The sequence below is a fragment of the Syzygium oleosum genome, unplaced genomic scaffold (genome assembly GCF_021117445.2).
Source record: "Syzygium oleosum isolate NSW1041296 unplaced genomic scaffold, Sole_v2.1 Sole_v2.48, whole genome shotgun sequence".
In the NCBI taxonomy this organism is placed as follows: Eukaryota; Viridiplantae; Streptophyta; class Magnoliopsida; order Myrtales; family Myrtaceae; genus Syzygium; species Syzygium oleosum.
This window is the reverse complement of record NW_026607532.1, coordinates 1,924,763-1,946,244: the sequence shown is the minus strand read 5'-3', so window position 1 is coordinate 1,946,244 and position 21,482 is coordinate 1,924,763. Positions and strand designations below refer to the sequence as shown.

Genomic DNA, 21,482 nt, shown 5'->3' with positions numbered 1-21,482 from the left:
TAACAAAATTGGACATTCTCCAAAAACAAAGGAAGGAAAAGAAGCCGAAGAGCTATTATTGGGGGACAGTTTGTCAAAATGCAGTTACTTGGAAGTGCAAATTGTTGTGTACAATACCATACATGAGTACTGGTGAGAGCAGGTGCGAGAGAAATAGAAGCTCGTCCGCATATGCTAGACATTCACATTCACGCGCTTGCTTTAGCTTCATAGACATTCGCATTCACGCGCTTGCTTTAGCTTCATATCTTCTCTCTCTCTCTTTCTCTCTCTCCTTCCTTAATCTTGTTGCAGAACATCCTCCCTAACCGCTGCCCAATAATTAATTTTTGATGATCTGCACCCCTAATTTCATCTACACTATGATCTAAATGTGTCGCAGAATATGCAATTAGGTGCAAGGTCCCAAGAGAAGCAATGTCTATAGTTACGGCATTTTATTGCGTGAGATGTTCACGGATTGTGTTGCATTGATGACACATTGGGAGAAAATTTGACTCTTCATAGTTTTGTTGCAGTAGTTTTGCCTAAATGAGTGCAGGGAATGATGGACCATATTTTGTGTCACGAGAGAGAGAGTCGGTCATTTAGACCACTATATAGTTCTCAGCAATGGCTTTCCAAAAGTTACGGCATATTTCAAGAGCTTTTGGTCGTGGTTTATGATATTGGAGTTGCTTCTTCCATCGAAGTGCCCGGAAGATTCATGAGCATTAGCGCAATTGCAAATCAGCTGCGAATGATTAGGGAGAAACTCTTTGCTTTGGGTTTATATGGACAAGATGAACCGCCGCAGCTGATATGATAATTAGTGAACTTTTCTCACTCTGGCCATTGCATAGTTTAGTATTGTTTGTGAGGGAAGGCAGGCACGGAAAAAGCATAACCGGAGAGAAACGATCAGTTCCGTAAGAAGATCGTAGTTGATTACAATTCTTCATCAATAGTGATATCGCACCAGCATAAGGCCCGTGATGAACAGGTCTTGAGCATTGCTTTGATTTTTCCGAGTCAATCTTAGTCATAAAGTTCTTTGGTTGGTATTGATACCGATTTAGAAGGACAAAATCAATCAACTGTGGCCTATGGGAACTCTGAAAAGTAATATCACGATAAAGCTTCTTCACTGTATAAATACTTGTTCTCAGATTTTCTTTGATCTCACTATGGTCATTGTGTAAATTTCTAACGAAAAGAAAAGAAGTGACATGTGTGGGGTTTCATTCTTGTTAAATCCTAACTACTCTCCTTTCTTATTGGAAATTTATATTTCACCCTTTCTTTGCTCATAGGTTTCCTAATTCAGAGGAGAGTTTGGTTTCTACAGCTTGATTAGGAATTTCTCTCCAATGTCAATCCCCAATTTGATGTACGAAATAATTGGATATCGGTAATGTTGCAGCAAAGCAAAGTTAAGTCAATTACAAGCTTCCTAAATGAGCAATGTTTATCTCTTTTGGGACACAGGCAGTTTTTGGATTCAGCTTTCTCGTGTAGAATATCTCGAAGGTTAATTTCAATGTTAGGGGTGGTACAACAATGGTTTAGTAGAATTAGTCTTACTCAATTCTGGCGATGTTATCGTGTGTATCTGATTTCACAATTAGGGATTGTTCCAATACTTGTGCACATGTCGCATTCTTTACTTCCACGCTGCTAAGGATGAAAGACCACTTTGCTACTACTGGAGAATCCAAACTCCAAGCAACTGTCAACGGTCCACAAGAAAACACTTGTAATCATGGTTATCTAGTGCAATTTCATTCTCTTCTGCATATAAAAATCGTTAAATGAAGTCAAATCATTCACAAGAAAAATCTACCCGCAATATGCATCTCAAGCATCGTTTGATCAATGAATACTGGGAGTATAAACGCAAGCCAAAATCAGTAGCGGAAGAAAAAGAACGGGGAAGGAATTAGAGTTGGAAGCAAATGGGTCTAGTTGCATTACAAAGAGGAGTGATTTGACCTACTTTGTAATCTTGGTATTACAGCCACTCCTAGCTTACTTGTTCATTGGGGTGCTGCCATTTCCAACACGCTGCATGCATGCTTTAATCAAAAACTGTCTTGATCGGCAGAGACTTTCCTTGACAATTCAGGGACCACTTCGGTCAAACATGTTTGCTGAAAATCAAAGGACTTGTCCACATTCCTGAATCAAACAGAGCCATATATGCTTGACGAATGACAGAATCGTAAAAAGGTTTACTAATCCATTGTTCTGTCAATCCTTGGTTTCAGACATCGTCTTGGAAATGTCGAACTGCGTTCATCCGCTGCCGCATTAAAATCACAAGGTGACAGTGCCCTTATAGTGCCATTCTCGAAGATGTCGAAAGACAAACTCGATTCTGAAGACAGTTTATGGGGCTTTTCTTTTTTATATTTTCAGAAGTATCGATATGTGTACATTTCAGCACCTTGGAGACAAAAGTTTATTTTATCCCGAAAGATGTCCATCGGAGCATATTAATCGCTAGTAAATATCACTACTCAACGATTCTTTTTCTTCGATAATCAATTAACCCATTAATGGTTAAAGTATGGCGAAAAGCAGCTAAATTATGCTATATGAATAAGAAAGGACGGGTTTTGGAAGTGAACAGCTCGAGGACTTAATTTGATGTGTTCCCGTAGATAATATATAAGGTCAACGGAGACTAGCAATTAATATTCAAGTATGGTGGAAAATCTTAAATACCATCATATTCCAGTGTGTAATCTATTAACGTGGACGTGAAGGGGAGTCGATGATACTTTGTGTTCTCTTTCTATGGACCTTTCTCAATTAAACTGTGTAAACGCTTTCCAAATTAGACGTCTTAAAAGGATTTCAAGTGAAACACATGTAAATCAACAACACGAGCCTAGTGCTTGCATGTCTTTCGGAATCTCTTTCTTTAACTTTTCCTTAGATTGGTCAAAGGAAGAGCAACTCAGCAACTACCTTGAAATTAATGGTCTTCCCATATGATTATAATAATCATACACTCGAAAAAGTCTTGCGTAAATAATGCGTGTGATTCACTATGGACTGGACATTAGTCAATAATCACATCTGAAAAAGTTATGGTAGGACACCCGTACAAATTATATTATGGGAACTTTTATTTTCCATCTTTTTGACCGCTGCTAATCGGCTCTTTTCCCGTAGAAACTTAAAGTTTAGTCCCTATCTTCTTTCTTTTTAATTTTACATTGACAGGATTGTGTTAGTTTTCAAAACTTTTTCTATTGCGGTTTCACAAAAAAAAAGAAGTGAAGACGTAAATTTTTTCCATTTTTTAATATATATTCAGTTGGTGGAAAAAAATTCGATGGGAATGGAGATACTGGAAATCATATTTTCATTTTAGGCTAAGAAAGAATGAAAACGAAAAATATTTACATTCCGTGAGATTTAACGAAAGCTCGCTTTTCTTATTTTCATTCAGATGTTGTTTCCAATCATCTCCTTTTCCCATCATTGTTTTCTTTCTCTTACACAACAATGAAGGCGGCAATTTTGACAATTCTCACGGACAAAATATATCTAATGTTGGTTTATATATATAGATTATCGTTAGGATGAACATTTATTAGCTATAGAAGAATAGATCTACATCTAAATGTCTTGTGCAAGTAACATTTATGGGCATTTTTACCATGTCGCGGGTTAATTCATAACAAAGTTATCGGGCTCAATTAGATGCGACCATTGATCCGATAACTGTTAATGATTATCAACCAATGTCTAACAATCATCATCAATCATTCAATCTCTTCTAATGAGCTCAATGATTTTGCAACGATTTTTGCCCATGGCATTGTAGAAAGGTCTGAGGAGCTGTAGGGGCCTAATTTTTTCGAGGAACTCGGCACAAATTTCAATATATGTAAACAATATAATCTATGATGATGCCTAACTTTCATTTATCTCCTTGTATATTAAGTGCAATATTTTATCTGGTTGGAGAGAGAAAGAGTAATCTTAACTTAGAAACTAATGTCAATTCCCCAAGGAAAATAAATTATCCAGACCCCATACACTGTTGATCCTCATAAGTTAAATGACACGCAAATCCTTCATAAAATCCTACGTCCAAATGTTTCCATGCTGACAAGTGACGAAAATTGTCCAAAAAGTAGAAGTCTCTTTCCAACTTTTCTAATTTCACCTTTTCACATTGACTTTAAAGACTTGGAAAGTTAGAAAGGGGACCTAGGTGTGTGGCACACTATCGTTTTTCCTTATAAACTAGTATACGTCCTAAAGTAGCCGATAAGCTATTAAATTCGTAATTGAAAATTAAATAATTATTTCATATGAAGAAAAAGAACGACCAAAATAGGTGGCAATTATTGCCATACTTTTCCAAACTTACATGGAAATTGATAGACTTTCTTTAACTGGGTGTTAAATCCTTATTAAAATAGGTATATTGTGTGCTCAGCTCCCAATTTTCAAGCTTTGGAGATCCACACAGCTTCTTCCTCATGTGAGCACTATATTTTGATTTTATGAGATAAACATCTTCCTGATGTCATGTACATATACCTTTATTTTTCTTTTATTTTCTTTTTGATGGTTACTTAATAGTATGGTACTAGTTTCTGATCAATTTTATCCTTTGCGGTGGTTGTACATCCCAATTCCTTATTATTTGCTTCAACAACACACATTTATTCTCTCTCTCTCTCTCTCTCTTTGTCTCAATATGATTGCAATTACCCGTGCAGATTGCCCAACCTAGTAACCATGGTAATCTTTTCTCTGTCTTATTATGGTTCTTTTTACTAAATAAGTTGTAGAGAAGTTTGTCCATTTATGTATTGGCATTATAACAATGTTTTATTTTTTTTTTCATATCAAATGCATGAAAAAAGACTTGCGATGACAACTGTAAATTTCATTTGCAATGAAATCACATAAATCAATGTCTTGATATTCATTAAGCAATATCATCGTTCTGGAAGTTCTATTTAATAGTATTAATCCGCTGATAATAAATGTTCTTAGAAGTTTGATCTAAGTTGCTAATCTGTTAAAAATGTTATTTTGTAAACAATTCCTTTGCAAGGTCCTAAGGTAGAACAAGTGTATCATACATGTATATATATATTAAATTTTTCATATCTTTTAATTGGCTGAATTTTTGCTACTTTTTTCCATGGATTATGAAGAAAGTGAAGATTAAGGTTGAGGTATGTATATTTTGTTTTTAAGTTTTTTTTTTCTAAATGTAATGAAGATTTACTCATTTCAAAAAGTGAAAGCGACATGGAAAATTAAGGATTCCCCGTTTTATGATGTTATAATTCTATAGTTTTCTATTGACACCTATTTTGACCAAATTAATGGATATATGGGTGACGTCTAATGAAGAACAATTTGGAAAGAACAAGTTGATGTTGATCAGGATTCCTAAAGAAAATAGAATCGCCTATATTGACAACATGCACGATCATATTTCTTACTTTGGATCTAGTGTCGTTGATGCTATGAAATAGTGTCTTTTCATGGTTAATGTGTTTGGTATAAAGTCATCTTATTAAATATTGTAGATTACGTAAGCGTACTATAATTTAAAACTAAATCAAGTTTGTTTGTGCATCTTTCTATGCATTTTCCCTTAACCCATTGATATTAATGGTTGAGGATTAAAGTGACTAGGAACAACTTCTCCACCAGAGAGAGAAAACCATATGAATGCATCGCCTAAAGAGAATAACATTTTCGTTGCAAAAATTACGTGAAATTATGCTATAATAACAAAATCCACCGACCATAACAACATTTTTTCATTTCAAACAATTCTGTGGAAACTAATTATGGTTCAAAAGTATTAAATGGACGAAATTTATTGACTATAACGACTACTTTTTTCCAAAGGCATCATGTACGAGATATATTTAGATTTGAAGGTGAAGTGCTTTATTCGTGCGGGACCCGGATTGGACCGGGTCGAAGAAAGAATTCCGCCCACGCGGTACACGCAGATGGTGATCTGTGACTAGTGAGTCAAGATACTCACTTTTCTGACTTGTTTGCTGTTAACAAAAGAAACAGAAGTAAATGAAGAAGAAAAGCGCTTCAAAAAGCCGTCCTAAAAAATGAACACCTTGTTATAGATCTCTTGACGGTTTCCGTTGGCACAGATCCTGCCTCTTGTTTCTTCTTGCCTTCCTTGGGCTTTGAGTAATGAAGCTCGTAAGCATTAGTTTTGCTGCGTTTCAATCATGCCACTTGCTTCTCGGTATTGCTCTTGCTCTGTGCTTGTACCAGGTCTCCTCCACCACCAATGAAACAGACAAACATGCCCTGCTCGCATTTAAGGCCGGCATAACCGCAGATCCTTTCGGCGTGCTCAACTCATGGAACCATAGCATTGGGTTTTGCCAATGGTATGGCATTACATGCGGCCGGAGGCACCGGAGGGTCACGGTCTTGGACTTGTCATCACAAGGACTCTCCAGGCCAATCTCTCCTCATATCGGAAACCTCAGCTTCATAAGGGAATTGCGGCTCCAAAACAATAGTCTCGGTCATGTAATCCCTCCGCAAGTCGGCCAGTTGCGCCGCCTGCGTATTCTACGATTGCACAACAATTCATTGGTTGGGGAAGTTCCCAGAAACATATCGGGTTGCTCGGACTTGGTCCTCCTCAGGCTTGGGGTCAACAAACTAACCGGAGAAATTCCTGGAGAGCTCGGTTCATTCCCGAAGCTACGGCAATTCGATTTGTATGATAATAATCTAACCGGGAGTGTGCCTTCCACCATTGGGAACTTATCTTCACTAGAGGTGCTTCTTTTAGCCCTAAACAACTTGGGCGGGAGCATTCCCCAAGTTCTAGGCCACCTGACAAACTTGCAATGGATTGCCTTCGGAAGAAACAGATTGTCAGGTACAATTCCATCTTCGCTACTCAATCTCTCTTCGCTAATTGTCTTTGATGTTGGAGACAACCGGATACATGGGACTCTTCCTGTAGGCATATGCCTCAAACTCCTAGACCTTGATTTTTTAAGTGTTTTCGAGAACCAAATTGAGGGGCCGATTCCTCCATCGGTATCAAATTGCACGAAACTACAAGTGCTTCAACTTGATATGAACATATTTTCTGGGAAAGTACCTTCTTTGGAAAATTTGTATAAGCTTCGTTGGTTTCGCATCCATGAAAATCAGCTTGGAAGGGGAAAACCTGAAGACTTGAGCTTCCTTTGCTCGTTAACTAACAGCACCAAGTTAGACGACGTGGATATTCACCAGAATGAGTTTGGTGGGGTATTACCTAAATGCATAGGTAATTTATCCACCACTCTCACAAAATTTTCTGTATCGGACAATCAAATATTTGGTGAAATTCCAGAAGAAATTGGGAATTTGGTCAACCTGGAAAGATTGTTTATGAGTCACAATCAACTTTCAGGTGCTGTCCCCTCAAATTTGGGGAATCTACGAAATCTAGCGATACTTGTGCTAGGTGATAACAACCTGGCAGGGACTATACCATCATCTTTGGGAAGTCTAACCAAGTTGATTATACTATACCTTTCTGGGAACAACTTTCACGGGACAATTCCGTCGCACCTATCTAACTGCCGATCTCTTCAATGGCTTGATCTGTCGAATAGTAATCTCAGTGGTGCTATACCCCCACAACTCTTCGGTCTCTCATCATTAGCGATCATTTTGAACTTGTCTCAAAACCATCTGACTGGGGTTCTACCCACAGAAGTTGGCAAGTTGAGAGCTTTGACTGCGTTGGACATCTCGAACAATTTGTTGATTGGTGGAATCCCTAGTAGTTTAGGTGATTGCACTTCATTGACATCGCTAAGGTTGGAGGGCAACTTCTTCCATGGGTCGATTCCTCAATCGATCAAATTATTAGGAGGCATTGAAGAACTAGATCTTTCACGCAATAATTTGTCGGGTCAGATTCCAGAATTCTTATCGGTATTTCGTTCCTTAAAACTTTTGAATTTATCGTACAATAAGTTTGAAGGCATGCTACCATGTGAAGGAGTCTTTAAGAATGCTACCGCTATTTTTATTATTGGGAACAATAAGCTCTGTGGCGGACTGCCAGAATTTCACCTCCCCGACTGCATCTCCAAAAGCTCCAAGCGCAGAAAAATCAATATAGTGATATTGTCTGCTTCTCTTGTTTTTGGAGTTCTTGTAGTAGCTGTTATTCTTGCTTTTATCTATCATTATCGGTTGAAGAAGAAAGTAAATGAACCAATTCCAAGTTCGATGGATGGTTCACCTCCGAACGTTTCTTATGGAACACTCCTAAAAGCAACTGACGGATTTTCTTCAACGAATTTGATTGGTGTTGGAAGCTTTGGTTCCGTTTATAGGGGGATTCTCGAGGACGGCGGAACTCTTGTTGCCGTGAAGGTGCTTCATTTAGTCCGTCACGGTGCTTTGAAGAGCTTCATAGTCGAGTGCGAGGCATTAAAAAACATTAAACATCGAAATCTTTTGAAGATATTGACAGTTTGCTCGAGTATTGATTATCAAGGATATGATTTTAAGGCCTTAGTCTATGAATTCATGGGCAATGGAAGCCTAGAACGGTGGCTACACCCAAACACAACATCATCTCACAAGAATGAGCTTTCGAAAAAGTTGAATTTCATTCGAAGGATAAGTATTGCTATTGGTGTTGCTTCTGCACTGGATTATCGTCATCCCCAGTGCCACTGCCCCATCCTTCATTGTGATCTGAAGCCAAGCAATATCCTCCTAGATGCTGAGATGGTAGCACATGTTGGTGACTTTGGATTGGCCAAATTCCTTCTTGGATCATCCCTTGATACTGTAGCTAATCAGATGAGCTCAGTGGGTTTTAGAGGGACAATTGGTTATGCTCCACCAGGTAATCTCTCTACTTTCTATTCTAATGATATGAGCTCCATGTTCTTTTTGATGATCAACACTCTTATTTTCATCTCCCCTATGGTCAAAATATGTGGCAGAGTATGTAATGGGATGCGAGGTCTCAAGAGAAGGTGATGTCTACAGTTACGGCATCGTCTTGCTAGAGATGTTCACGGGATTGAGTCCCACCGACAATAGATTCAGAGACAATTTGACTCTTCATAGTTTTGTCGAGGCGGCTTTGCCTGAACGAGTGTTAGAAGTTACGGATCGGATTCTACTTCTAGAAAGAGAGAGTCGTTTTGACCCCGATAGTCCTCAACATTGGCTCTTCGAAAGCAATGACATATTTCAAGAGTGTTTGGTTATGGTATATAATATTGGAGTCGCTTGTTCCAATGAAGTGCCTAGAGGACGGATGAGCATCAACGGTGTTGCAAATCAACTGCAAAAGATTAGGGAAAAGCTTTTTGCACTGGGTTTACGTGAACAAGATGAATTATCACAGGTGATATGATAACTTCTTATCCTCTCCCTTGTTTTAAATATTTAGTTTTGCTTATGCTAGTGCAAACATACATGGAAAATGTGAAGCAGAATATAGAATCAATCGTGCATTTTCAATAGAAGGTAATAGTTGATCGTCTTTTCTTGTCTGTACCCGTAATAAGCTACCATATGCCCCGCTGTGCACGGACCTTCATGTAATATCGTTAAAACTTGTCTCGAGTTTGAGAACATGGACGAAACTCGACCCTATGAAGTGCGGGAAAGTCAGGCAGTATAAAAGAATCAGAATTGGACTTTGAAAATGTATAACAGGACAGAAGCAGTCGATTCTGTAAGGAGATAATAGTTGATTTATCATTCCTCATCCTCACAGATATTGCACTAGCATGTGGTCCATGATGCACAATCTCGAGCATTGCTATGATATTTTATTAAATCAGTGTGAACAAATATTCAGTTTTTTTATCGGTATGAAGCTCATTTAGACGAATACAAATTAATTAACCATCGGCTATTTTCAATTGATATCCATGATCAACCTTTTCGAATGAATGAATAATTGTTCTAAGGACTTTATTTTAACGCAGTAGCATTGTGGGGTTTCCTTCACGTAAATCCTAATCTGTCTCCTTTTTTGTTGGAAATTTATCTGTTCCCCTTGCAAATCCTACCTTTTGTCCAGGCTTTCTAACTCAGAGGAGTGCTTGGTTTCTTTCTACAGCTTCACTAGGAATCACTACGCGTTGCGGAAGTTGTGCGAGACAGTTGGAGATGAGTGATGTTGCTGTCAAGCCCAGTATCTCTTTCAGATTCAGCTTAAATAAGGAAATGCTCTGTTTTTTAAGAAAAAAATGAATAAGTAATGGTTTAGCATAAGTAGTCTATCCCAATTCTGATCATGCGATCTGTGCTAGTTGTGTTTCTCTAATGGGGAATGGATCTCCAAAACTGCTATTTCTAAAGCATGCCAGTTTCATTACTCTTGTTTTGCCAGAGTTTTTCCTTCTCTCGTTCATTCATTTCTTTTCACAATAGAACTTGTTCGATTGATACAAAATGCGTTGTGTCTGCTATCAATTCTGACCAACCAGAAATCACCGGCACGTACCATCATGTCCTCATCAAGGAGAATACTAATCGGCTTAAGACCAGAACGAACTATAGCCATTTCACTATGATGATAGACATAATCCCACGAGTGTGATATCGATGGCAATGCTCTCAGTCTCTGAAGTGAAGACTCGTATTCTTCGTCTCATCACGTCTTTCATTCCATACTCAATCCTTTTCCAAGCTTCCAACGACCAAAACTCCATAAATAACGACCTCCAAATTGTGGCCAAGATGGTTGGCACATTCCTGAACAAAGCTCGACTGGGCACAATGACCCTGACCAAAATTTACCTCGAAATTCATCTGTAGCTTTCAAAAGGGCTTTCATAGGACACGACTGGAAGAGAATTCTTGGAAGGAGTTTGAAGTAGAAGACTCTCATTCTGAAAGTGTGCCAAGGATACTAATGACCACCAACACTGTTACTCCTAACAGCACTGCAAAAATTAGGCACCCGCCAGTTTGAAGGACATGCCTCCCTTTCCTCTTCTTGGATAGCTTTCAAGGAAACACCATTCCAGAAGTAATTTGCTTGAACTGTTTTCATATTTGGGATTCAAGTTTTGTTTCATGATTAGCTGTTACTTAGTGTGCATAAGTCTACTATTGAGCACCTCAAATTATTAAAAACATACCTTCACCTCATTTAAATTTTTTCTATGATTAGTTAAAACTAATTTTCAAAGGAAAACCTTAACCCGGGAGGCAGGAGCTTAGCAGCCAACTTGAACTCGGGGGGTGGGGACGCTAGTATCACAGGTGTAGAGTTCGACTTCCGCGCTTTGCAAAAGGCAAAGCAAAAGTTAGACACTGATGAGAGTTAGAGATAGGACAGATAAAAAAAAATAACTTTTGTTTGGTAAGTGTAATTTGAGTGAATTGCACTTGTAGTCACTAAGTTTCGATGTATCTCTTATGACGAAGTCATCGAACTTGATTTTAATCGCCCAATATATTAAATATTCATCCTTTGCAATAATGTGTTTTGACACCAGTTTTGGTATAAGATACTGACATGGCCGCCATGTCTCATGGAGTCTAAGTAGATACCACGTTTTTTTGTTTTTTGTCCCACTTTGAGCTAACTTGAATTGTAAGCCAATGCCATATGATTGTCGCATCAGCACTTTATCAAGAAGTGAGTCAAATTTCGATAAGAATACATAAAATGCAAAGAAATACTAATCTAGTATAACATTAATGAAAGCTAAAGTCCGCTAATGCAAATGATTAGTTGTAAAATATATTGAAGTTTATTGATCGAAAGTGAATTACTTGTCAAAAGTTTGTCTCTTTTTGTCAAATTCTAGACATAAGATGACCTGTCAAATTCATCACAATCGCTGATCACGTGAGTCTTTTATATACGAATCCTACTCAATCGACGGTTATGATTGCCATGGCCCATAGGCCCCAGTCCCCCAGAGATGTCTCCTCAAAACACTAGACGAGAAGACCTCACCTGATTCTCACTTCTGGGTGACTCCTCAAAGCTACAAGCTTTGACCTTCTTGCCATCCCTCACCAATCTAACTCCAACGGAGTTCTCTTCTCATCATAATCAGAAGGACTTCCCCCTCCTTAACCCCCCTTTCTCAGTTCTCACCGCCTTCAGCGTCTTCTCTCTCGTTTCTCCTGCTTCTCTCGGTCGCTCTCGCACTTTTCCTTTCCCCAAGTTCTAGCTCATCAAAATTGCGGTGCGGTTGGATCTGGGTGTGCCCTTTTTCTTGCCCCAATTCGAGGTTCCCCACGCACTCGGAAGTGATAGCTGGGCTAAATTATCCGTTTTGTCTCCGTTGACGTTTCTTGATTTGGTAACGAAGGCATTGGGTTTTCGAATTGGATCGGAAATCGGGATCTTTTTTCTAGTCTGGCGGAGAAGGAGGAGAAAGCTTCTACTTGAAAGCTCGTGAATTGGGTTTTTCTATTCTCAGAGTAGATAGAATTTTTGGATTAGGGTTTTGAAGGGGCTAAATCTGAGGCCTTTAGATAGTTTGGAATTGATACTTTGGTAGTCTCTTTAGGTTGAAGAGAGTGGGTGTGGTTTTGGCGGGATTGAACAGGAGTAATCTGGGCTGCTGATGCCATTTGTCGATTGGCAATTGGGTGGACTTTTTTCGGCGAAAGTTTTTGTTATACCGAAAAAGTTTTGAGCAGTATAATGTCTTGGGCAGGCCCTGAAGATGTCTATCTATCTACTTCCCTCGCCAGCTATCTTGACAGTAAGCTTTTCCTCCAATTAAGCCTTGTGTAATTGTGATTCTCGCTTGATATCATTGCATGTTGGCCAATTGCCTACTGCTTGCATGTCTTAAGGCTGAATTTTAGTGACTAAGTAGCACTTATTAGGTTCAGTAAGAATGCCTTTTGAGCTTGGTGTATTCTGGGATTGTCCTTTCTTTGTATATTTGCCAAGATGCTATTTATCTATCGCGACTGTGTCTGTTGTCTAAAACTTCTTATAATGATGCTTCAAGTGATTTATAAGGTTGAGGTCTTAAAGCAAGACCAGAGTGAGAGGAGGATGTCTGAGTTGAGAGTTGACTTTTACTTGATATTGAGTTATTAAATGTGGTGTGGAAGAAATGCTTTGCCTGAAAAAAATGATAGGATGAGCTATTTTTCCCAAAGAGAAAAGACAAGTTGACTCAGATGAGTGAGCAACCACACGTTCGAAAATTGGTTCATGTGACTTTCGCGTTTTCAATGCAAGCTCGTGCTTTTCCAAATCTGGCAAACACATAATTATACTTCATATTAATCTGTTGCTGTGTTAAGATGCCTGAGAAATTCTTTATTTTTGCCGTTTAAGTCGTCCTAGTCATCATCATTGTCTTCATCTTAATCATCTAAAAAGCCTTAGCCTTGAGATTTTCAAACTCTATCCCAACCTTCTATTCTCCCGACCAAGAAATATTATGAAAAGCAAAACATATGTAAACTTGTTTATGCCATTGATAAATAGAGTCGGATAGGTATTGATTGTGAGTATCCAGGTCATTAGTCACAGTACTTGCCTTTCATTCTTTCCTTCTAGTTGATGTGGCAATTTCTGTTTTTGCTGATGTGTTCATGTAATAATTTAAAGTTCTATGTAGTTGAAGGATTTTGCACCATATTAGTGCCACAGCATAGCAACACCTTGTTAAATGTTGCACTGCCATTCACTGGTGGCACAAACTGCTTGATCTTGGTGGGGTATATTTGAGACTGATCTTGAAATTTACTGTAGAATTGAGAGTTTTTAAAATTTAAGATAGAAAATTAAAAACCCTTCAAGTGTAGGTTTTTCCTGATAATTAGTCAATATTGTGCTTGTTATGATTAAGGTTGTTATAATTGGGATCCTGCTTACCTGCTTAGGACAGATGGGTTGTATGAGGGAATTGACAGCTAGGATCATAACATCTTAAAAATCTAGACAAAAAATATGAATTTGGAATTTTTGTTTGAAATTTCCTGATTATGATGACCTTTGAGATCAAAACTCTAAAGATTGTGACTTTGAGGGTTAAGTCATCTCTAAACTAGAATTAAACAAATCTTAATATTTCTATCACATGAAATATCAACATAATTGAAAGATATAAAAATTGGATCAGTAGGATGGTACCAAATTACACTTTGGATTGGGATCATATAAAGATCCTAATAAGTTAAGATCCTACCAATGACTTGGATCCCCTCTTTTGTTTTGACTAGATCACGATCCTAACAACCATGTTATAAATATTAAATTACTTCAAGAACTATGAAAAGTTTATGGGAGTTTGCTAACGTGTCTGAATATGTCACGTGGAGATGTATTAAGTCATTGTTTTTGAGTGTCATTTTGGTAGTCAAGCTTACTTTGCTTGAGATATGAGTATGAGATAGTCTATATGGGGGGAAGCTTTTTTTTTTGGTGCTCACTTGGCGGTATATCTTCCACAGAAAAACTTCTTGTGTTGCTGAGGGATGGACGGAAGCTCTTGGGGATACTTCGTTCGTTTGACCAATTTGGTAGATTTTTAAGTTTGTTTCTCATGTTTATGGTGCTATTATGATCTTGGGTTGAGATGTCTTATGGTATATTCTTTTGACAAAATGATTTCTTTCATGCAGCAAATGCTGTTCTTGAAGGTGCATGTGAGAGAGTCATTGTTGGTGATCTATACTGTGACATTCCTTTAGGTCTATATATAATTCGTGGGGAGAATGTTGTTTTAATTGGCGAGCTGGTAGGAGAAATATGCAGTGATTCTTTCTATCCTGTAGAGTATTCTATTTCATGCTTTTAAGTTTTTGCTATTGTTTTACTAGGACTTAGAGAAAGAGGAACTCCCCCCACATATGACTCGTGTCCCAGTACCAGAGATTAGAAGGGTAAGCATGTGGAATTTTTTAAGACTTTTAAGATTGAGAAAGGGTTGTTTCTCATTTGGGATCTGCTGTCATTCATTAAGGTATTCAATGTGGGAATGGATCTATTGTCACACTATTTTTTTTCCTTTGGGTTCATAAAATTGTGTGGCGACTTCAGTACACAAGGATTGCTTCAGGCCTAGTTCTGTCACTGACTTTAAGTGAACATCCTGCTGGTTTTCTTTCCTTAACCAAAAGCCAGTATTTCCAAGAGTTTTTATAAGACAGTTCATAATTGTCAAAATGGCAGGTAGACTTGAACTGTTTCTTCCAATAGCAGTCTAATATAAATTAAAGTAGAAGTAGAGAGGTTTTTTTGGTCGGCGAAACCGCTGTAGAGATGGAAAGATTTGGTCTTCGGTGTTCTTACGTGTTATAGCGAAGTTTACCCGCATTGGCATGTTACTGTTCATACTAGGGAAATGCACTTAGATAGGCGGGATACGTCATTTTGTATGAAATTTCCTTGCGATCTTGTTTCAATAATTTGTGATATCCATGAGGATAATCGCGTCTGGTTTTTGTAACTGTAGGCACAGAAGGCTGAAAGGGAAGCTTCGGACCTCAAAGGCACCATGAGGAAAAGAATGGAATTCTTGGATCTGGATTGACGTATGCTGGATCGATTGGTTTTTTCTCATCGGCTCCAGTGATGTCCGCATAATTTTTAAATCGCGGAAATTGGGTTTAAAAAGGCTGCTCTTCTCTCTCTCTCTCTTTCTCTCTGGTATCCGTGACATCTTCTGAGTAGTGTGGTTGCTTGTAACAGATGGCTCTGCATTCAAAAATTTGGAATGTAATTGTGATTGCGATTTGATTGTAGATTGATCATTTTTCATAAAAAAAAAAAGGGCTTAAGCTTCAGAACTTGGAAGTCAACTTTATCATGAAAATTTGGCGATTGATTCAAATGATGACCGACGTCGTCACCGGAGTATTATTGTGGAGCGGTAGTGCATCATTGCAGATTCATGCCCGATTGGCAGCTTTAATGTTCATATGTATCACGATTCGGACCCCTCGTTGGGTTGAGCTTGTCATGACCACGCTCCATCGTTCGTTCATCCTGCTATGCTTCTGTGGGTGTGCACGGGTACGTATGGATGGGAAGCCTAGCTTGTGATCGCAGACTGATTTCTTCTTCAAATTCGTTAATGCAGAGCAAGAGAACCTTGAGTTGCAATAGGTGTGTATAAGGACTGGCCTCTAACCTTTGCTTTACAAGGTGGGAATTAGAAACAGTTATTGCACCAGCGAAGGCTAAAGGCTCATTGTGACCAAATTTCGGCCGAGCCCTATTTGTTGCGTTGCCCATATCAATTTCAAGCCTAGTCCTGGTTGAATCTGACCGGAGGAGGAACACGGTGAGTGTTTGGTGTTTTCCTGAAACTTTCTGCCCCTTTTCGAAAAAAGTAAGAAGAAGATGACCTCTACTGGACGGCACCCTCCAAGAGAGAAGAAAGGACAAACACGATTATCAGCTCACCACCCCAAGTTTCTGGGCCGGTTTTTCCTGGGCCCGGCCCACAAAAGCCTAGAATATTCGAGTTTGTTTTTTTTAGGGTTAATACCATGACAAATCACAAAATTATACATATGTAACAAATTTACCTTAAACTCGGTACACCCGTGATAAATTTACCTTCCGTTAGTTTCTGTTAAATTTTACAGTCAAATTACAGAGTTTGATGACACGTGATAATTGACGGGTATATTAATTTATGATTTTACCCTTTGATTAAAACCGGTGTAATAATGTGTGGTTTTTCGTGATATTAATCTTATTTAATGGAAACTAACGGGGGATAATTTTGACACAAAAGCATCAGTTTTGGTTTTTTGTGATAAAAAAATTAATTTATAGTAAATTTATCACATATATATACCGATTTGAAATTTTTAATAATTTTAAAATTAATTTTGTGTAAATTTATTACTAATAAAGTAATTTAAGATTTTTCGTAATATTAATCCATTTTATTACTGAGTGGGGGAAACGACTCGGGCGAGTCGCGACGGTGGAGCTTGCGGCGGTGAACCGACACACCATTAACTTCGGCTTCTATTTTAGTACCGGCTCACGCCCGAGAAACCATCCTCCGCAACCGCTTCCACGGCGAAGCGCAATCACCGCCGTCCATCTAGAAACCCGGGTCCCGCAGAGAACGGCGCACGCACGTGAACGCGACTCCAATTTCCCTTAGCGGGCGGGAACCGCCGCGAGTCCCACAACTAGAAATACGACCGGGCGCAGCTGATGACCACCCCGAGCATCTCTCTCCCAGCGGCGACCGCAGTCGACGCACGCTCAAGAACTCTCTTTACTCCTCCGACACAATCACCACCGCCAGATCCACCGCACTCCACTCTCTCTCTCTCTCCGTGGACTGTGTTGAAAATTTTGAATCGCCGCGACCAGCTGAGCTGGTCCCGAAGCTTCTTCCCCCCCCCCCCCCCGCCCGGCCGAGATCGCCGTCGAAGCTAGCTCCCCTCCCCTCCACCGACGATGTCGCGGCGCGGCGGCCTTCTGGCGGCCCTCTCGCTCCTCTGCGCCTCCATCTCCGCCTCCTACGGCTCCGTCCACGAGTACGGCGGCGACCGGTTCGTCAGCAAGGGCAACGCCTTCTTCTTCCACGGCGGCAGCGAAGGAATCTACTCTTCCTCCTCCCCGACTTCCAGCCCCAACGACACCGCCGCCGCCGCCGCCGTTCCCTCCGACGGAGAGTCCTTCATCAAGTAACGCCCGATTTTTCTCTGCTCGTTCCGAGCTTCTTGTTTTTTTTTTTTTTTGTTTTTAAGCGCATTTTGTTGCGTGCGTGACTGTGTTGGCTCCATGGTGCTGCTCGACTCTGATCTCGCCGAGATCGGTGCCGATTGTGTAGTTGCAGCTTCGAGCATTGTTGTGTTAGCTGCGAATCTTAGGATTTCCTTGGGAAAATTTTTTTGGCGTTGCGAGTTCGTTTGGTTGATCGCTTGTTTATTTCTTACTTGAATGCTTCGAGTGGAGGAACTAGTGCTGGCTTTGCAATTGATGTTAATTTTTGAGGACAGATCTGCCCGTCATCTGTGATCGGCAATTTTCTAAAATATCGCTCTTGAACTTTTGTGAGTAATGTTAAGCGCCGTGTTTCTACTCTTTTTCCTTCGAGTGGGTAGCTAAGGAAAAGGAAGATATCTGTTTCAGTAAGTTTTCTGAAATAGTGCCTGTTCGTTAATGTCACCTTATATAGTTCGACCGAATCTGAAATCTGCCGTGTGTTGACAACTTCATTGCATGATGGGTGGTGTGCCTGTGGTGGGGTAACCTAAGCAACTTTCATCTTTACTTTTGTGAGCTTGTTGTTGAGTTACAGGGGAAGTAGATCTATCTAAGCAGAACTGTTTGTACCCATGGATCTCTTACTTTCGAATTGATTCCCCATTTAGTTGCGCTGACACGATGTTTACTTGAACAGATTTGAAAAGATTAAGTTCCGGAGACCCAAGGAATATGCAAACTTTAGTTCCGAGTTGATACAAGCCATTGTTTTTGAGGTGGAAGATAGGGAGACTATTGGGGGTTCAGCCTATGGTGGTCAAAGAGCAGTCTGCTGCACAGCTGATCTTGCTAAGCTGGGTGTCTGCAAGCAGGGTCGGATCATTCACCGGCCTTCTCTGAAGAACGTTGACTGGCCGCAAGTGTTTGGCATCTCGTTTGGAATGGATGATCAGGTTGTGACGATGCCTGCAAAATCAATACCAATAACAGGAACTGGGATGTATAATTTGTATTTTATCCACTGTGATCCTAATCTCAAGGAGTTGACTATCGAGGGGAAAACAATTTGGAAAAACCCTACTGGGTATCTGCCAGGTCGAATGGCACCTCTTATGAACTTCTACGGTTTCATGTCCTTTGCTTTTGTGATACTTGGAGTCTTTTGGTTCTCTCAGTATGCCAGATTCTGGAGAGAAGTTCTTCCACTGCAGAACTGCATAACCCTTGTAATAACCTTGGGCATGTTTGAGATGGCGTTGTGGTATTTCGACTATGTTGAATTCAATGAGACTGGAATCAGGCCCATTGGGATCACCGTGTGGGCAGTTACTTTTGGAACTATCAAACGAACAGTTGCGCGTCTGATTATTCTGATGGTTGCAATGGGCTACGGCGTTGTTAGGCCTACTCTAGGTGGGATTACCTCGAAGGTCATTATGCTTGGACTGACCTTCTTTCTGGCATCTGAAGTCCTTGAGTTGGTGGAAAATGCGGGTGCAGTCAGCGATCTTTCAGGGAAAGCAAGACTTTTTTTGGTTCTTCCAGTGGGTATCCTGGATGCTTTTTTCATCTTGTGGATATTTTCCTCCCTCTCTGCAACTTTGAGTAAGCTTCAGGTACTTGGTTCAGATTTCCAAGTTTGTTTCTTCTTTGATTGCAAATTAGATTCATTTTCTTCAAGTTTTGATGTTTAAGGTGGTGCATCCTTACATTCTTATGATAAAGATACTCCATCTGGGGAAGTAGAACATGAAGTTCTTTGCATACCCAATATCGTCTCATGAGGGTTTTGTTCTTATGTGGTCCTACGTAAAGAAATGATACTAAATATGTTGTTCATGTTCTTCTAAAAAGTCATCATCACCACCATGTTGAACTTGAACTTGCTGACCTGAAATAAATAGAAAACGTCAACTGTAATCCGCTTCTGTGTCTGGTCAATTGTGATTGCTGCGTACAATCAAAATCGGATTGTCTGTTTGATTCTCATTGATTGACCCTCAATCCCTTCACCTTGGCATTTGTGCTGGTTAGCTCAGTTTTAGAAATGCTGCATTGTGTAATGCCATGCTGATGACTCATATTGATGCATACATTACTACTTCATTTAGTAATTTAACTTGTGCTTGCTGATACAATGACAGGCTAGAAGGATGATGGTTAAACTGGACATCTACAGGAAGTTTACGAATGCTCTGGCAGTTGCTGTGATTGTATCTGTTGGTTGGTTATGTTACGAGGTAATAAATTAGATCACTCATGCATGAGTATGGATAGATCTACTTTTCCTGGGACTAGATTAAGTAGGTTAATAATTTTTCAATGGCAAAGGAATTAACATCGACATAATCCATCATTGTAATATGTTTTGTTAAAATGCCTCCATTTCACAAATTTAAGCCTCTGGATAGATCACAAACAGAAGTGGGCACATAGTTCATGCATGATGTGACAGTACGAGGTCCTATGGTCAAAGCACTGGACCCTTGTATACCTCCCAATACTAATTAATTAACAGTTTCAAGTCTAGCCAAATCCTTGCTTATGCTTGAGAAAGAAAGTTAGATTCTTTATATATCAAATCACGCCTCAGGCTGCAAGCGTGAGCTTCTAGGTGGATTGGAAGTGGTCACATAATAACAACAAGTGTTTGTGTTCTTATTGTTTGATTTCAAACAACGGTATGGATTTCAATTCAGGCACTAACATACCAATATTACCCTTGCTGAGTGTGAGGAAAAGATGGAAAAATATATATTTCACCCTCTGCGTGAAGTTTACATTGTGTAACCATTAAAAAACTTGACTTGTTGCTTGCAGCTCTATTTCAAGTCAAAGGATGTCTACAACGAGCTTTGGCAGAATGCATGGGTCATTCCTGCCTTCTGGCAAGTCCTGTCATTCTCTCTTCTTTGTGTCATATGTGCTCTTTGGGCTCCATCTCAGAGTTCAATGCGGTAAGGAAGAACTTTCCTTTCCTCAAATGATCCTTTTCCTTTTTCCTCGCAGAAACTCATGTTATGTCTTGAAAACACTCACTTGAGCTATAAGACATACTACTTGCTTTTGACTTTTTACCTATTTCTTGCAGATATGCTTACTCGTCGGAGGCAGGAGATGAATTCGACAAAGAAGAAACCAACTTGATACTTATTAAGCCATCACCCACACCATCAAAGGATGTCCATAGTGTGCAGGATGCTAGGGCCGTGCACGGCAGCAATGGAGCAGCAGATGGGATGGAAGAGAAGACAGAGTGAAGTTGCAGCTGAATTATGTTGCTGTGAGGAGGTTCACTTGTTAATCTTTTGACACTCGGTGACAAGACATAACAGTTCGTTAGCCTCTCCATCGTACCAAGCGCAAAAGTTTCAGAAAACAGGTTCTTGTCATAGAGATCTTCACTTAAAATCAATGTGCCTCCTATCTTTGTAGATCTTTTACTTTGATTTATTTGTTCATCTGGTCATTGTATACATTACTGATAGTTACAGACACGATAAACAGAAATGAGTACCAGTTGTGTTGAACTCATCTTCTTATGGACATATGGTCCCGTTGCTCTAGTTTCCAAGGAGAGGTTTCAGCATGGATTCAGTCCATTAACTTGCTTCATTTTCGTAATGTCATTTTGATGCCTTGTCAGACGGTTCATTTTGATCCCTTTGAGTACATTTTGCAACAAAACCGGTCTCCTTTGCCAGCATTATTTGTCAGACTTACAAAGGGCTACGATCCTTCTTGGCTATGAACCTCAGCAAACCCTGATAGTTCATCTCAGGGAAATTTGCCAAATACCGCGTGGAAGGATTTAAAACGA

The 21,482-nt window shown here is 39.6% G+C and overlaps 3 protein-coding genes across 3 annotated transcripts; all 3 read left to right on the top strand.

Moving 5' to 3' along the window:
* The first annotated feature begins 6,186 nt into the window (after nt 1–6,186).
* LOC130136709 (probable LRR receptor-like serine/threonine-protein kinase At3g47570) lies at nt 6,187–9,394 on the top strand. Its single transcript, XM_056306833.1, has 2 exons — nt 6,187–8,875; nt 8,976–9,394. The coding sequence occupies exons 1-2, from the start codon at nt 6,187–6,189 to the stop codon at nt 9,392–9,394; spliced, it is 3,108 nt and encodes a 1,035-aa protein (XP_056162808.1).
* Nucleotides 9,395–12,115: 2,721 nt separating this feature from the next.
* LOC115662811 (sm-like protein LSM1B) lies at nt 12,116–15,726 on the top strand. The gene is made up of 5 exons (XM_056306803.1): nt 12,116–12,722; nt 14,434–14,502; nt 14,605–14,720; nt 14,803–14,865; nt 15,438–15,726. Exons 1-5 carry the CDS (start codon nt 12,662–12,664, stop codon nt 15,513–15,515), a joined length of 387 nt encoding a protein of 128 aa, XP_056162778.1. The 5' UTR covers nt 12,116–12,661; the 3' UTR covers nt 15,516–15,726.
* Nucleotides 15,727–17,246: 1,520 nt separating this feature from the next.
* LOC130136713 (uncharacterized) lies at nt 17,247–21,196 on the top strand. The gene is made up of 5 exons (XM_056306842.1): nt 17,247–17,640; nt 18,360–19,278; nt 19,807–19,902; nt 20,483–20,619; nt 20,754–21,196. The coding sequence occupies exons 1-5, from the start codon at nt 17,411–17,413 to the stop codon at nt 20,920–20,922; spliced, it is 1,551 nt and encodes a 516-aa protein (XP_056162817.1). The 5' UTR covers nt 17,247–17,410; the 3' UTR covers nt 20,923–21,196.
* Nucleotides 21,197–21,482: the final 286 nt, after the last annotated feature.